The sequence below is a fragment of the Sminthopsis crassicaudata genome, chromosome 5 (genome assembly GCF_048593235.1).
Source record: "Sminthopsis crassicaudata isolate SCR6 chromosome 5, ASM4859323v1, whole genome shotgun sequence".
NCBI classification, from domain to species: Eukaryota; Metazoa; Chordata; class Mammalia; order Dasyuromorphia; family Dasyuridae; genus Sminthopsis; species Sminthopsis crassicaudata.
The window spans coordinates 187,292,795-187,310,266 of NC_133621.1; the positions used below are offsets into that span (position 1 = coordinate 187,292,795).

The 17,472-nt window shown below is 39.4% G+C and overlaps 1 protein-coding gene across 1 annotated transcript; it reads left to right on the plus strand.

Moving 5' to 3' along the window:
- On the plus strand, positions 1 to 7,172 carry LTBR (lymphotoxin beta receptor). The gene is made up of 10 exons (XM_074269047.1): positions 1 to 297; positions 426 to 504; positions 967 to 1,092; positions 1,198 to 1,350; positions 2,047 to 2,143; positions 2,359 to 2,444; positions 5,163 to 5,270; positions 5,493 to 5,518; positions 5,712 to 5,937; positions 6,268 to 7,172. The coding sequence occupies exons 1-10, from the start codon at positions 193 to 195 to the stop codon at positions 6,501 to 6,503; spliced, it is 1,242 nt and encodes a 413-aa protein (XP_074125148.1). The 5' UTR covers positions 1 to 192; the 3' UTR covers positions 6,504 to 7,172.
- The last annotated feature ends 10,300 nt before the right edge of the window (positions 7,173 to 17,472 follow it).

Genomic DNA, 17,472 nt, shown 5'->3' on the forward strand with positions numbered 1-17,472 from the left:
AGTTCCACTCCCACTTCCTGAGCTAAGCAACAGGAGCCTGGGAGGCCAGGCCCGCCGCTCCCTGCGGCCCCCTGGGGGCACCTCAAGCCCCCCTGCCTTCCCTAACTTGGGGCTCTGAAACTAGCCTGCCCCGGATTCCTCGCCAGGCCTCTACAAGTCCTGACTTCCCCGGCCCCTCCCCGCCCCTCTCGTATGGACGCCATGCGCCTGTCCCCTGCCTGTTTCCTTCAGGGCCTGCTCTGGGGCCCTCTCATCCTAGGCCTCTTGGGGTTTGTGGCTGGTCATCAACTCAGACAGGTGAGGCAAGTAGGGCGGAGGGAGGAGCAGGGCGAAGGGAGAAGGGGCAGGTGGCTCACTGATCCATCCTTTCCTCCATCCCATCACCTCCCTCCCCCTAACAAGCCCATCTTTGCCTCCACCCTCAGGAGCCTCCGGACACAAAGTGTGGAGACAAGGAATATTATGAGTCCACACACCAGATCTGCTGTTCCCGCTGCCCTCCAGGTGAGACTGACATGGTGGGAGGAAGCGGGCTTGGCCATGGCCGAGGATGAGTGGGAGAGGGTACCAGAGGGGTGGGATCCATGCGGGGCTCCAGGACTCAGTGACCCTCAAATCCTTCCTCCCCTTTCATCCTCGTGTTCTGTCCTAACTCGGGGTCAGCCCCAGGCGGCAGTGAGCAGACCAGTTATCTAGGGAAAAAAAGCTAAAGAGATAGAGATAGGGAAGCCCTTGGAGAAATAGATGGCAAAAATAATTATAGCCTGATTTTGCACTGTGTTTTGCTTCTTTCAAAGAACTGCTACACTTATCAACTTATATTTTCTCCAAAACACCTTGGGAAACAGAGAAAAAATGAGGCTTGATAATGTTAGGGGTGAGAAAGCAGGTTTCCTTAAGAGTCTTGACTCCAGTATTCGTGAAACACTGATGGGCAGATAGACCAAAGCTATATTGCTCTTCTAGGTATGTTCGTCAGAAGTCTCTGTGATAAACATCAAAACACCACCTGTGAAGTGTGCCCGCCGGGCTCCTATAATGAATTCTGGAACCACATTGAAAAATGCCAATTATGTCGCCAATGTGACGAGGGTAAGCTACCGCAAGGCGACGTTTGGTAGACATCCCAAGGTAGCGGGGGATGAGATACAGGACGGGCAAGTTCTTCTGTTTCAGAGCTTCTCCCATCTCTCCCAGTGCTAGGCTTTGAGGAGATAACTCCCTGCAACGCCAGCAGGAAAACCCAATGTCGATGTCGCCAGGGCATGTACTGCCCCAACCAAGGTGCTGAATGTGAACACTGCGAGCCGCTCAGCTCCTGCCCACCGGGCACAGAACCTGAACTCACAGGTCAGACGTTACTGAGAGAAAAAAGGATGGGGCTCCAGGGGAAGAGGAGTAGTCTCTGGTATTATCCTGAGTCAGGAATATACCACCTCAGGGGCAGCTAGGTGGGGCAGTGGAGAGAGCACCAGCCCTGAAGGCAGGAGGACCTGAGTTCAAATTTAGACACTTAACATTTCCTAGCTGTGTGACCCTGGGCAAGTCACTTAACCCCAGCCTCAGGAAAACACCTCTGTTCTGGACCTAGTGGGTACTCCCAGATGCTCCTTCTTGAAAAGAAACTTTCTCTTCCCCCATATGTTCATCCCGCTTCTGATAGCAGGGAGGAAGATAAAACAGGGAAATTGGTGTAAGAAAAATGATGGGAAACAGCAGGTAAAGGCAAACTTTGTGTCCTGGATGGTGGGAGACCAAGAAATGAACTTGGAAACTAATGTTGAGAAGAGTTTTCAGGTCGTGACAAATATAACCACACAAAGGAACAGGGCAGTGATTAGAAAGTGACTCAGGAGGGCATGAAGATAGATAGATAGATAGATAGATAGATAGATAGATAGATAGATAGATAGATAGATAGATGGTTGGATGGATAGATAGACGGACGAACGGATGGATGGATGGATGGATGGATGGATGGATGGATGGATGGATGGATAAGATAGTAGATGGGTATTATCCAGCTCACATCTACCTCTCGTGCAGGTAAGGCTGGAGAGGCTGACAACAACTGTGTCCCCTGTAAAAACGGGTACTTCCAGAACATATCTTCTCCTGACATTCGCTGCCAACCTCATACCAAGTGAGTATCTCTTGTCCTGTATTTGCCAGCCATCTCTTCCCTTCCTTCTCCACGGAGTAGGAATTGTCTCTAGTTCACCCCAATCACTTCATGGAATCCCTTTATTCTCTCCCCACTGTTTCTGGGAGTCACACTGCACCAGATCCGACACACGAGGTACTAATGCGGGCAAAACTATTAATGAATATGCCTGCTATTTGTTCTTTTCTCCTCAGCTGTGAGGCACAGGGCTTGGTGACTGCTGTTTCTGGGACCGCCGAGTCAGATGCCAGATGCCAGATCTCACCATGGAAGATGCCAGGTAAGAGTCCATGGATCGGGGATGTGAGGCAGAACCTAAGTCAATACCTTTTTTTCCATCTAAAGTTGATTCCTCACTTTTAAAATGGTGAGAAGTTGGTATCCTAATTCTGCCCAAAGTTAGGGTGAGGAAGGGGTGGCAAAGGCTCCTTAAAAGAAAATAGGGAGGTGTATTCTTAACTATTTTATATTATATACACACATACATATATTACAAAAATGTTACATACAAAATGTAATGTGTCAATCTTCCATTATATACACACTAATAATATAATTTATAATAATAATTTTCCACTGCATATATTAATAATATAGTAGCACACATAATATAATATCTAATAATATATTGGTATGTTATATATTATATATTACCATAATAACATATAATAATAATATAATTTGGGTATCATTATCAGATAAGATCCTATACAAAGAATTATATATTATACACTATTACATAGTGGTCACATTATTTAATATTTATTGTTACTAGAATCATAGATTTAACTATATTTATATATACATCTCTATCTCTCTCATAAATGTGTATGTGTGTGTGTGTGCATGCACACTGTTCTCCGGTTATCCTTTCTACATTTGTGAATTGATAATTTCATATCCAAGAGCATCAAAGATCTAAGACTAAAGAGACTCAGAAGCTATCTAATTTAGTTCCCTCATTTTACAAATATGGAAACTGAGACCCAAAAAGGATTAGTGATTTTTGTAATGTTGCTACTGAATTATTTCAGTCATGACCCCATCTCAGTTTTCTTGGCAAAGACACGGGAGTGATTTGCCATTTCCTTCTCCAGCTCATTTTACAGATGAGGGAAACTGAGGCAAAGTGACTTTGCCAGGGTCCCACAAACTAGTAGTGACTAAGGGTAATTTTCAACCTGGAAAAATGAGTCTTCCTGATTCTAGCTCAAAGCTCTATCCACTATGTCACCTAGCCACTAATCACCATAGAAGGAGATTTGAATCTAGATTTAGTGCCAATTATCAGTAATATAATCTGAAAGATAGAAGGAAATTTAATAATCATTTAATCCAACCCCTTTTTTAAGAAATGGAGAAAATGAAACCCTTAAAATTAAGTAGCTTCTTCAAGGTCAAATATCTATTTCATATCAGAATTCAGACAAAAATCTCTTAATTTCAAATCTTATCTTCTTCCTATTAAGCTATGCTGCATACTTATTCCACCAGGAATTAATTCTATTTTCCTTATTCCCTAAACCATGACTTAGGGTGAGAGAGAATGGGGTAATAAGAATATTTATGTAGTACTTTAAAATTTGCAGAACTTTACTTATACCATCACCCTGGATCCTCAGAACAACCCTTGAGGTAGATATTATTATTATCCCCATTTTCCTGGTAAGGAAACAGACTGAGGGAGAATAAGTGACTTGTCCAGAGTCACACAGCTAAGTAATATTGGAGATGGATTCAAACCAGAATTTCAAGTCTAACTCTCTCTTATGGCAAACTGCTTCCAGAGGAATTCTCCTGGGTTTTCATTGCTCAAAGTCTTGTGTGTATGTGTGTGAGAGAGAGAATGTGAGTGAGTGTGTATATATAGATAAATATGCTAGGTTTTCAATGCTCACATATGTGTGTGTGTGTGTGTGTGTGTGTGTGTGTGTGTGTGTGTGTGTGTAGTGCAGTGTATATATCTATCTATATAGAGATAGATATATGTTGGAACTTTCCCTGGAGGGAGTGAGGAGGAATAGATGGAAGACCTGAACCCCCCAGATGAATAGGAAATTACCTACCCCAAGACTATCTCAAGATGTGAATCAGAATTTGAACCTGTGATTTCTCTACAAGTATCTGGTAGAAGGGGGAAGATCCTTACCCACTCCCTTGCCTGGAGAAAAAGATTGAAGATATTCACAAGTGAAGCTAGACAAATACCCACTACCTCAGGAAAGGATCTTAATTCAGTAATACCCCTTCTCTCTCTCTCTAAAAAATACAAAAAGTATGGGTTTCCCAGCAGTCTAGTAGGCTGATCCCACTGCCTTTGGGGGTGACTCCTCCTGCTAGAGAAGATGGCCACGCTCTCTTATGAGGTTTGGTCCAAACCAGGAGTCCTGACTTTCCAGATGCTTTAACGTATGACCAGAGGGAACTGGCTTCCAAGTTTAGGGACGCTCGAAGTTCTGAATGGGCCCCATTTGTCTTCTCTGGAGCTGGAAGGGCCAGAGCATGCTGGCTTAGTCCTTAGGCTGTTCCTATCATGGATAAATGGGAAGGAAGATGATATGTCTCCTCTCTTCCTAACATCACCACAAAAGGAGATTCTTTCCCTAGCCTTCTTGGGAAACCTCATTCTAGTATATCACAACTTTGAATCCACATGATATTGAGGAAAAATTACTGAATGTAATGGCAAATGGCCTGTCTTCCCTGCCCACAGAATCTTGTCACTTGACCTTATGCCTCAGTTGTCTTGTCTCTACAATGAGGGAGTTAGACCTCAAAGTGCCTTCCCAGTGTAAGTCAGTTATACTGACTTAATTCCTTCTGTTCTAATTCAAGGCTATTTTTTCTTTTTTCTGTCTTTATAAAGAAGAGGGAAGGGATGGAAAAAAGAAGCTCACCTTCTTCAGGGTGGTTTCTATCAAAGATTCTTCTTGGGGTCTCCTGTCTGCTGCTTCTTTTTCAGGGTCAGTAATCCCAGTTCTGCATTTTTCTCTTGCAGGAACAATTTTGCTGCTATATATCCTGATCCCCCTGGCTTCCATTCTACTCCTTATCATTGTCTTCTCCTATGCCTGGAAGAGGCACCCCTCTCTCTGCCAGAAGCTGGGTAAAAGGGCATAGGGCTAGGAGAGGGAAGGGATGCAGCGATGAATGGCCCATTTCCTCAGCGTCCCACTCCATTCTCCTGTGCCCTCAATGGTCATTCCCCATTTTGCTTTTTGTAAAGTTGGAGGGGGAAAGGGACATGTGACCTCTAGGGAGATGGAACTAGGGATCAAGATGGGGAGAAAGGTGGAAACTTGGAAAGTTTCTTTTTCTTTCATTGCAGGAGCACTACTCAACAGAAGATCTGAGGTAAGAAAAATGTAGGAGGAGGGAGAGACTGAGGGTGCATGTAGCATGGAAAACAGAGGAGAAGGAATAGGAGGAGGGAGGGAAATATGCAGTGTGGGGTGGAAAGACATTTGGGGCAGTTAATAGGCGGCAAAGGGACGTGGAACCTGTTCAAGTCTTAATGCAAAGTTATTGGTTGGGCTCTTTCCTACAGAGAGAAGATCTGAACCCTTCCCCAAACCAGGATGTCCCCGGAGCAAATCAGAAGTTCCCTGACTTGGTAGAACCACTCCTAAATGCCGTAGGAGCTCCCCCTCCGGCCCCCAATGGACTTCCCCCACCGGCAGTGGAAACAGAAATCCTGCATCAACGCTGCTCCTCGGGCCAGGGCCGGGAGCAGGCCGCAGAGCCCGAGGAGCAGAGCCAGGAGCTGCCCCATGGTAATTGTGGGGAGAGGGGAGGGGAAAGAGATGTATGGAACACAGGGCAAAGGAAAGGGGGAGCAGAACACCGAGGTGGACGCCAAACTCTTCAGAATATCCTTAGGCAGACTAAACATAAAGACATAAAAGAGACTGAGAGACCCAGAGAGACCTGCGGAAATTGTTTTAATCAAAAAGAGAGGCTAGAGGGGGGAAAAGGTTAAAATCCCAAAAAGTGGAAAGGGAAAAGAAACTGGAAAGGAAGGGATTTCTGAGGGGGTTGAGACAAAAATTGAAGACCTTTTTTTAGAGCAGCATTGCTACCTTACTTTTGTCTCTTTTTCACAGGTACCAATGGTATCCATGTGACAGGTGGCTCAGTCACTGTCACAGGCAACATCTATATCTATAATGGACCAGTCTTGGGAGGAAGGCCTGGAGACCCTCCACATCCCCCCGACCCCCCTTACCCTATCCCAGAGGAGGGCACCCCAAGTTCCCTGGGCTTCACTGGACCACACCAAGAAGATGGGAAAGCTTGGCATTTAGCTGAGTCGGAGACCTTGGGATGCCATGATCAATAGCTGGGAATGAAGAAATTACAATTTGCTGACTATTTGTGGAAGTGCCTGAGGGAAATGGTGGAAAACCTGAGCACCATGGCACCTGAGGCAGTCTCACTTGCACAGGATTTATAGGGGGTCTGACTCAGAGTCCCCTGGGAGAGCAGAGTTACCACCAGGTGGAATCAAAGGCACTTCTAAAGGTGGAGTGTCTACTGTGGGCAACGGACAGGTGTGCGTTGTCCTACCAAAGCACCCACTAAGGCATCAAAGGGCATTGTAGACTTCATCATGCCGGCCATGGACACTGTGACAGCCTCTGATGCCATCCTGTCTGCCCAGTGGTTCTGCCCCACTTCCCACTGCCCAGCACAGAGCCGCTGCGGGCCTTAAGGCATTCTCACCCCAGGCCGCTGGGATGATGGAACTTTCAAACACGCTCATCCCAGCCTCTGGACCCAAGTGGTGGGATAAATGCCTCAGGAAATACCAGGGACTGTGGAAGAGCTAGCCTGGACCTGAGGACAAATGGAAGAAGTCTTCTACAAGAAGAGTAGGTGTTCTAGGAAAATGGGGGTGGGGGTTCAGATTTGGGATAGGGTTTTGTACCAAGGAGGAGGAGGGAAATATCAGGCATATTTAATTGCTTTGTAACCACTTGGAAATAAAGAAATGATTGAAAACTTGAAAGATTTTATTTATTCATTTGGGATTTAGAAAAATGCTTATCAAAAAAAATGCTTATCAGACAACTAGTTGTTGTAATGGATAGAGCACCAGCCCTGAAGTCTGGAAGATCTGAGTTCAAATGTGGTCTCAGACACTTAACACTGCTTAGCTTTGGTGACCCTGGGCAAGTCACTGTTGCCTCAGGGGGAAAAATAAAATAAAGAAAAAAAGCTTATCAAACTGACAATTCTCTAAGGACTCCCTATAAAGGTATAGGATCACAAGGAAAACATTTCTTCTGCTGAGTTAATCTGGTTCAGGGACTTGTCTTTCAAGATAATAAGGAGAGAACTTGGAAACTTTAGATGAATGGATTTTTAATCTCTTTATTGGGCTGTGTTTCTCAAGTATCAGCTGCCATAAGTGAGCTTTTGACAGAAGCTAGTTGTCCATTAATTCTCATATCCTCTAACAAGTGTTTAATGGCTACAAATAATCGTTTGTTTTGCAGTGGGATCCACATGCTTTACACAGCAGTTTCCAAGAGGAAAAGGCCTTTTGATACTTAAATAGTTAAACTTGTCTTCTTGCCCACAAAGAAAGACAATGCATTTCATCAACAGTATATGCCACAAAGGTTGCCTATAAGGAGAACCAATATTTTGTTTTCCCCAGGAAAGAAAATGTTTTGAGTTTTTTCAAGTTCTTATAGTAATGATTAGTTGAGACCACTTACTTTCACCTGAAAAAAAAAAATGCTATAGCAGATGGCACCATCTGACCACTTTCTTAAAGAATTAGTGCTTTGAGTTTTTTTTTTTTGTTTTTTTATTCATTTTTCCAAATTATCTCCTCCCTCCCTCCACTCCCTCCCCCCGCCATGTCAGGTAATCCCATACATTTTACATGTGTTACAATATAACCTAGATACAATATATGTGTGTAAATACCATTTTCTTGTTGCACATTAATTATTAGCTCCGAAGGTGTAAGTAACCTGGGTAGATAGACAGTAGTGCTAACAATTTACATTCGCTTCCCAGTGTTCCTTCTCTGGGTGTAGTTGTTTCTGTCCATCATTGATCAACTGGAAGTGAGTTGGATCTTCTTTATGTTGAAGATATCCACTTCCATCAGAATACGTCCTCATACACTACTGTTGTTGAAGTGTACAGCGATCTTCTGGTTCTGCTCATTTCACTCAGCAACAGTTGATGTAAGTCTCTCCAAGCCTCTCTGTATTCCTCCTGCTGGTCATTTCTTACAGAGCAATAATATTCCATAACCTTCATATACCATAATTTACCCAACCATTCTCCAATTGATGGACATCCATTCAACTTCCAGTTTCTAGCTACAACAAAGAGAGCTGCCACAAACATTTTGGCACATACAGGTCCCTTTCTCTTCTTTAGTAGTTCCTTGGGGGTATAAGCCCAGTAGTAGTATGGCTGGGTCAAAGGGTATGCACATTTTGATAACTTTTTGGGCATAATTCCAGATTGCTCTCCAGAATGGCTGGATTCTTTCACAACTCCACCAGCAATGTATCAGTGTCCCAGTTTTCCCACAGCCCCTCCAACATTCATCAATATTTGTTCCTGTCATCTTAGCCAATCTGACAGGTGTGTAGTGATATCTCAGAGTTGTCTTAATTTGCATTTCTCTGATCAGTAGTGATTTGGATCACTCTTTCATATGAGTGGAAATAGTTTCAATTTCACCATCTGAGAATTGTCTGTTCATATCCCTTGACCATTTATCAATTGGAGAATGGTTTGGTTTCCTATAAATCAGGGTCAGTTCTCTATATATTTTGGAAATGAGACCTTTATCAGAACCTTTCCTTTTGAAAATATTTTCCCAATTTGTTACTTCCCTTCTAATCTTGTTTGCATTAGTATTGTTTGTACAGAAACTTTTTAGTTTGATGTAATCAAAATCTTCTATTTTGTGATCAATAATGATCTCTAGTTCTTCTCTGGTCATAAATTCCTTCCTCCTCCTCAGGTCTGAGAGGTAAACTGTCCTCTGTTCCTCTAATCTATTTATGATCTCACTCTTTATGCCTAAATCATGGACCCATTTTGATCTTATCTTGGTATATGGTGTTAAGTGTGGATCCATATCTAATTTCTGCCATACTAATTTCCAGTTTTCCCAACAGTTTCTTCCGAATAATGAATTTTTGTCCCTAATGTTGGTATCTTTGGGTTTGTCAAAGATTAGATTGCTATAGATGTACCCTTTTTTGTCCTTTGTATCTAATCTGTTCCACTGATCTACCGGTCTATTTCTTAGCCAATACCAAATGGTTTTGGTGACTGCTGCTATATAATATAGCTTTAGATCAGGTACACTTAGACCAACTTCCTCTGAGTTTTTTTTTCATTAATTCCCTTGCAATTTTCGACCTTTTATTCTTCCATATGAATTTTGTTGTTATTTTTTCTAGGTCATTAAAATAGTTTCTTGGGAGTCTGATTGGTATAAGTGCTTTGAGTTTTAAATTGAAATGAATAGAATTAAATTGAAATACAGGAATCACCATGATGAAGTACCTCTGTAAATGAAAATGATTGAACCTGGTGGATAAACTTGCTTACTTGCTAGACATTTTAAAAATTATTTAATCATTTTAGCTTACCATTAGTTAGATACTTAGGTAAATTTGGCAAAATTTTGTAGAAATAAGGTAATAAATAAAGGCAAAAAGTTCTTTTAAAAATTTTGAAACTATTATGTTCTTTTTATTATTTTAAAATTTTTATTTATTTAAAAATTAAATGCAAAAGAAAAAAATTGCCATGTGCACAACAAAACGTGAGAGGATTAAAAATATATCACAATAAATTTCCATTTCATGTTCAGAGATCCCATCTTTGCTTTCTTGTAGGTTTTCTTTTGTTTTCTGCTGTGTACTTTTTACTTTATTCTTTTTTAGCCTTCCCCCATCCTTAGGAAGGCTACAATTAAGCACATATATAGTTATATATGTATGTGTATATAAATATATGCATATACATAGATATCTATAATATATATGTATATACATTTATATAAATCTATGTAAGACCACATTCATTTGTCCTCAATTTCTCTGAAGGTAGATAACATCTTTTTTCATATGTCTATCTTTTTTTAATGCAAGATTTTTTTTTCTAAATCCACCAACTCATCATTTCCTACATCATAGTAATATTACAACTTATATTATCTAGTTAGTTTAATTAGTCTATAACAATACTGGCTAATATGCCTAACAAATAGTTTAGTTTTCCTATTTTTTTCTTTTGATTAAATCTATTTTAGCTTTAATTTTGTCTGAAATCGTAACTATGACCCAATTTTTTTTTACCTAATAAATTCTACTCTTGATCTTTATTATTGTTTGTGTTTATCTCATTTCCTAACCATCCTGATTTCTCTACTTTACTTCCACCTGTTACTTTGCCTTCCTATTACTTAACCTACACCCCCCCCACCAAGGTTCCCACCCTCACCCTCTCCTCCTCTGTTATTCCATTCGTGTTAATCTGCACACCCTTCTATACCCCCCCTTAACCAATTCCCTCACCCTCTCATTTCTTTATAAATTTAGAAGACTTTAATTCCCTTCAAAATGTATATGTTTGTTCTGTTTAACCTTGATCTGATGTGAAAGGGTTCCCTCTTAAAATCCCTTTCTTATCCTTTCCCTTCTCCCTATTTCCTTACCCTCTTATTTTTTTCTGAATTTAGAAGAATTTTATACCCTTTAAAACATCTATGTATTGTTCTCTCTTTATCTCATTCCTGATGAGAATAGGGTTCCAGAACATCTTCCTCTCCATCTAATTCCTCTGTGTTTACTTCATGGTTTTGCTTTTTAGAATCACATCATTCTTAGGTCTATCCCAAACTTTCTTTTAAACTACCCAACTACTAATGACAATGTTAGACATATGGTTTACATTTCCACATATAAAATATAAACTGTCCTTACTGAGTCCCTTAGAGTTAATCTTTGATATATATTTTATATTTCTCTTGGATTTTGTATGTCAATTTTTCTTTTAAGTTCAAGTCTTTTTGCAACAAAATCTTGAAAGTCTGGCAATTCATTGGATTTTTTTTTTCAGGATTATACTTAACTTTGCTAGGGATGATACTTTTGGCTGCAACTCAGTTCTTTTGATCTTTGATATAAATAGTGTTCCAAAACTTGCAGTTTGTAAATGTAGCCACTGCTAGACCTTACGTGGTTCTAATAGTGGCTATATTTTAATTGTTTTGTTGTTGTTGTTGTTGCTTATAATATTTTCTCCTTGACTAAGGGTTTCAGAATTTGGCTTTGATGTTCCTGTAGGTTTTCCTTATAGGATCTCCTTCCAGTGGTGATTAGTGTATTTTTAAAAATTTTTCTACTTTACCATCTTATTCTAACACCTCAGGACAATTTATTTTAATTATGTCTTGTCTTATTGTATCAGATTTTTTTTTTGATTGTAACTTTCAGGTTATCCTATTGTTCTTATGTTTTCTCTTTTTGATGTGTTCTCTATAACTGTTTTCTTGTAAAATGTCTCTTCTATTTTTTCATTCTTTATATTTTATTTTATTGTTTCTTAGTCTCTTCACTGGCTTTCCCTTGCCCAGTCTATTTTTCCAAGAGTCATTTTCTTCCTTAAGATTCTGGACTTTCTTTTCTAGTTAACTGACTTTCTTTTCATTAATTTTGTTTTTCTTGGATTGTTCTTTTTTCCCCTCAATCTTTCTCACTTGATTTTGAAAGTCTTTTTGAATCCTTCTATGAATTCTTTTTAGATAGGTGACCATTTGACATTACACTTTAGGGTAGGTGGGGCTTTTTTTTTTTTTAAACTTCATTATCTTCCTCTGAAGATGAATCCAGATCTTCTCTATTCCCATAGTAACTTTCTATAGTTAGGTTCTTTCTCCTTTGCCTATTCATTTTTTAAAATAGAAACTTCTTGTTGTAAGCACCTTTAGTCCTAAGATATGGGGAATGGTGCATCTGGCCTAAGTTCTCTTCCCTGCCAGACTTCCTATATTATCTAGGAACTGAAAATTCCTGTGTCTGGGATACAGCCTTCCAACCCAGCTAACCCCAGGGCTCCCACTTAGTGTTTTAGCAGAGCTAGCCTGGAGGTGTTTATACTTCCCATCACCTAAAATCCCTATTATCTTTCTTTGGATCTGTGTTTGTCCCAAGAGGATCATGTCCTGCTCCCACTTTTGTTTTTAATTACCCTAAAGCACTATTTTATCTTGTTTGTAGAGGAGATCTGGAGGGCTTGGAATTTTCTGACCTACTCTGCCATCTTCCTAGAATCTTTTCTTTTAGCTCTTTCTTAAAAGATATTTAGACGTGATTGGTCCAAAAGATTAAGACTCAAATTTTCGATCTAATTTCCTGATCACTGGAGTCCAAAGTCAGCATGTGAGGTATCAAAGGTTCCTTTCTTAAATTTAATATATGTTTCTGAATTGTGGGACACACCAATGTAAATGTGAGGCAGGCAATCTGCCCATCTGCATCAATGTTCCATCCTTTGCTAAATATCCTTTCCATGTCATTGTTAAATACACTTCCTTATCATCCTTTTGTGATCTATAAGTATTTCATTCATTTCCGTTCAAAATCTAAGATGGCCTGAGCTAGACATGGCCTGGAATATTTGGGGTTAATTAACAAGACTGAACCAGAATAACTTCATGGTTGTGGATGAGGAAGGCAACATGGAGAAAGAGAACTAGATGATGAGGTGCTCCAATACATCAAAACCTCAGCCCATGATTCTGACTGGAAGACCCACTGACCCAAGGGGATTGGGAATCAGTCTATGGGATAAACTAAAGATATATATGAATATGTTTTGGGGTCCTTAAATACTGTGCCTGACAATAATGTTTTTAAAAGCCATTTAACAAATTTGTATAACTTTGCCTCTAGGACTGATTGTGATCTCTAGGCTACCAGCTGTGATAGACTAACTCCCTCTTCAAAAACTGTTAATTTAGGATATGGGTGAAAAATGTACTTAATGGAATGCTTGAAACTTTTAAATATGGCATCTGGGAAATCATAGAAAGTAGAGATATAACTTAAAGGAGGGAAAGGGACCCTCATGTGCAAAAATGCTTGTGGCGGCCCTCTTTGTAGTGGCCAGAACTGGAAACTACGTGGATGCCTATCAACTGGAGAATGGCTGAATAAATTGTTGTATATAAAGGTTATGGAATATTATTGTTCTATAAGAAACGACTAGAGATGCCTTGAGAGATTTACACGAACTGATGCTAAGTGAAACAAGCAGAACCAGGAGATCATTGAACACAGCAAGAAAATTATATGACAATCAATTCTGATGGACAATGAGATGATTCAAGCCAGTTCCACTTGTGCAGTGATGATGGGAGCCATCTGCACTCATAGAGAGGACCGTGGGAGCTGAGCGTGGACCATAACATAGCATTCTCACTCTTTCTGTTGTTATTTGCTTGCATTTTGTTTTCTTTCACATTTTTTTCCTTTCTTGATCCTATTTTTCTTGTGCAGCAAGATAACTGTATAAATATGTGTGTGTATATATATGTATATGTATGTATATATATATATTAGGTTTAACATATACTTTAACATATTTAACATGTATTGGTCTACCAGCAATCTAAGAAAAGAGGTGGGGGGGAAGGAGGAGATAATTTGAAACAGAAGGCTTGCAACGGTCAATGTTGAAAAATTACCCATACATATGCTTTGTAAATAAAATAAATAAATAAATAAATAAAAGAAAGTAGTGCTATGTGAAATTTCTTGGGATTCTTTGGTGCAAGAATTGGTGAGTCACTGAAAAGAAGTGTGCTCAGAGCCCTAAATACCTTTCCAGAATTGAAGTAATGGACTTTTTTCAAATGCATCCCAGTTGATTTTTGAAGGTGGGGAGGGGGGACTGTATCAGTTAAAAAAGGAGAGAAAACTTCCCCTCTTGCTCCAGAATTGACAACCGTAATTCTTTCACACACATACACTGGTCTAGCCGATTCTGGGACTGGACCACCTCTTGTGCTTTGTATTTCTTTCCCTGAGCAGAAGCAATTCTGAGCTGGACATTCCTAACCTGGGTAGCATCCTTGTGGCTTAAAGTAGTCATGAGCTCCTGATCTTCTAATCAGAACTAACTGATAGGAGAAGTTTTCATGGACAGAATGATCAAGGACAGGATGAGGAGCTCATATCCTGGTCTCAGGGATCAAAATTCCTCTGGGATTGCCTGAGCCATGCCATGTGTGAGCTCCTGATACCATCAGTATGATGTTTGAGGAGATTCCTGACATTGAAGCCCTAGCATTGCGTAGCACAGCACACTGGGAGTCGGAGAGTTATTCAGACCCAAGCACAGGATAGCAGAGGTAGCAACAATAGGGGGGATAAGGAGTCAGTGTTAATCCTGCAAAAAAAAATCCTGCAAAAATTCTGCAAAGAAAAGCAAGTCCTAGCACAGTTGTCTATGACAGGTCCATGGTGGTTCTTTGCTTACCATAATGTGTAACTGATCAGACCTTTGGACAATGTCACCAGCATTGTACCCAGTGATCATTAGACAATTTATCTCAAAGGACTTGGAGTAAAAAAAAAAAAAAAAAGGATGGAGTTGTTGGAAAAGGCAGGTAGGTGGTCAGTAGATAAAGCACCAGGCTTTGGGCTTTATCCACTGAGTTATGAGTAAAAATCTGACCTCCAACACTTTCTATCTTTGTGACCTTCTACTAGGTGTGTGACCTGAGACTGTTTGCCTTAGTTTCCTTATCTATGAGTTGGAGAATGAAAAAACAAACCATTCCACTATTTTTGCAAAAATATGCAAAAAACCCTATTGATTCACAGAATTAAAAACTTAAAAATAATAACAAATTCTTGAAAAGTGCTTTGCTTCCTAGAAAAAGGGAGAAGGTAAAATTGTCTACCTCAACCTCTAAAAGAGAAAGGAGGTAATCCCTCATAAGAGGGATTTTACCTCCAAAAGGGCAAAAATTTGGATTCCACTCCCATCTCATGGGGCAACCAGAGAGGTCAGCTCTTGCTAAAGGAAGGTCCGGAGTGGCAGTGGTACACAAGTATAGACCTTTGCCCCGGACAGCCAGCTTGGAACAGGATCCTGATCTCTGGCTCATGCTGAAGATTGGTGACTGCCAAATATGTCATCATCGTCCTATGACGCTGATATTTCTGGTGCTGTTCCTGTTTGTTGTCATTACTTTACATGGGATGACCTACTACCATAGGGAATCACTTAGCATATAGAACAAATCCTTCCAAAGGATCCAAATAATGAATTCTGGGCTTTTGGGGCTTAGTTCTCCATATTCAGTCACTCCTTCAGTCCTCCCACTACTGCATTGTTGTCGTTTGTGCTGTCCATTTTTGTTTTTCTTTGACTTGTATTAAGTTCCTTTTCCAGAGCCTCCAATGCCAAACTTATTATCCCCTATATTAGGGTTGTCCAGTAATGGTCCAAAGACCATTTAAATTCTTTAGGTCTTTGCCTATAAGGAAGAAATAAGAGCAACATCTACTTCAGACAGATTAAGCTAATTTTTCCTTTAAAAGAGTGAAACTCCTTTTTTGTTAGTGTTTTCTTGCTTTTTGTTTTCCATTCTCACTTTTTTTTCCTTTTTGATCTAGTTTTTCTTGTGCAGAATGATAATTATGGAGATGTGTATAGAAAAACTAGGCATGTTTAATATATATTGGATTACTATTTGTCTAGGGGAGGGAATAGGAGAAAGGGAGGAAGAAAAAAATTGGAACACAATATTTTGCAAGGATGAATGCTGAAAATTATCTTTGCATATATTTTGAAAATAAAAAGCTATTACATAAAAAAGTGAAACTCCTCAAAATTTGATTGGTCCATTGACATGGACTCAAGGATCCTTCCTCAAGATTGATACACCTCTGATCAATAGCTCACCATGTCAAATGCAAAAGCTGGGGAGCTGTGTTCAACCAAGTCCTTGCTGGACATAATGTTAAACGATCTATGAATGAGTGGTTCATTTTGTCCCAATCCTGAACAAGGATTAGCAGACTACCCTGGCTCAAGCTTAACCCAGTTTAGATTTTTCCACCCACTGTGGCAAGGTGCAATAACTCCATTCCCTTGCATTCGTCCTGTGAAATTATTGTGTACCTATCTTTCCATAAATATGTCCTTTAAGGTCCAACCAGAGATATTCCTCTGCCATTCTATTATCTCAGGGCTCCCAATGTAGTGGTTTGACTATCAAGAGTTTTTTTCTTTCTAACCATATAATTAGCCCACCTTTTCTTCCAGTTATACTTGTTTTCAAGTTATTTATATCCTAACACGTTATCTACATGCCTTTAGTTTTATATATATATCAGTGAAATCTTCTAGCAATTCAGTCCCTATCACTAATCTAAAAACCAGTATTGTCCATTGTATTTGATTTGGCTTGTGTTGACTTTAAGGACTATAATTTATGTTTTTATAGTCCTTGTATATATTCTTTTAGTTTTGTTTTCAGTTTGCTTTTCTTTTTCTTTCTTTCTTTTTCTTTTCTTTTCTTTTTCTTTTTTTTTCTTTTTTTTTTTTTTTTTTTTTTTTTTTTGAATTCTTTTTTTAATTCTTTTTTAATTTTATGGATGCTTTGTTTTCAAATCACAATCATTTTGGCATACACAATACAATAATATTCAATATTTGTATTAGAAAAAATAGTTGAATAAAAGTTCATGTCTGACAAATAATGCAACATTCCACATTAACAATTTTCCAATTCTACAAACAAAAGAAGAAGATATATTTCTCCATCTTTTCTTCAAGACTAAAATTGGGCTTGGGATATGGCTGAGATGTTTTATGTTTTTAGAAAACCAAGAAGGTACATCAGGGAAGCTGAGGCTAATTAGATCCTCATGATAACTATCCCCTGTAGCCTTCCCTCATTAGGAATAGAAGGAAATGTGTCAGAGCATTGCTGGGTCTATAATAGCCCTTGGAGAACAAATTCAAAAATTGATTCATTGGATCAAAGAGTAAAGAACATTTTATTAACTTCTCACATGACTTTAAGTTGTTTTCCTTTCCCCAGATGAATCAATTTATAATTCCATTAAGAGTAATTTGATGTTGTTGTTTTTTCATATTCCCTCCAGAACTTTTTCCATCTTTGGCAATTTGGTTGATATGAGGTAATATCTCAGAATTGTTTTAATTTTAAATTCTTTGAATATTAGTATTTCTTGTAAATTTCATAGAACTACTATAGTTTTCAAGAAACTGTTCTACTT

Coding starts and splice junctions, on each gene's coding strand:
- LTBR (XM_074269047.1), top strand. CDS start 193: ATGGACGCCATGCGCCTGTCCCCTGCCTGTTTCCTTCAGGGCCTGCTC. Junction 505..966: donor CTGTTCCCGCTGCCCTCCAG/GTGAGACTGACA, acceptor TTGCTCTTCTAG/GTATGTTCGTCAGAAGTCTC. Junction 5,519..5,711: donor TACTCAACAGAAGATCTGAG/GTAAGAAAAATG, acceptor TCTTTCCTACAG/AGAGAAGATCTGAACCCTTC.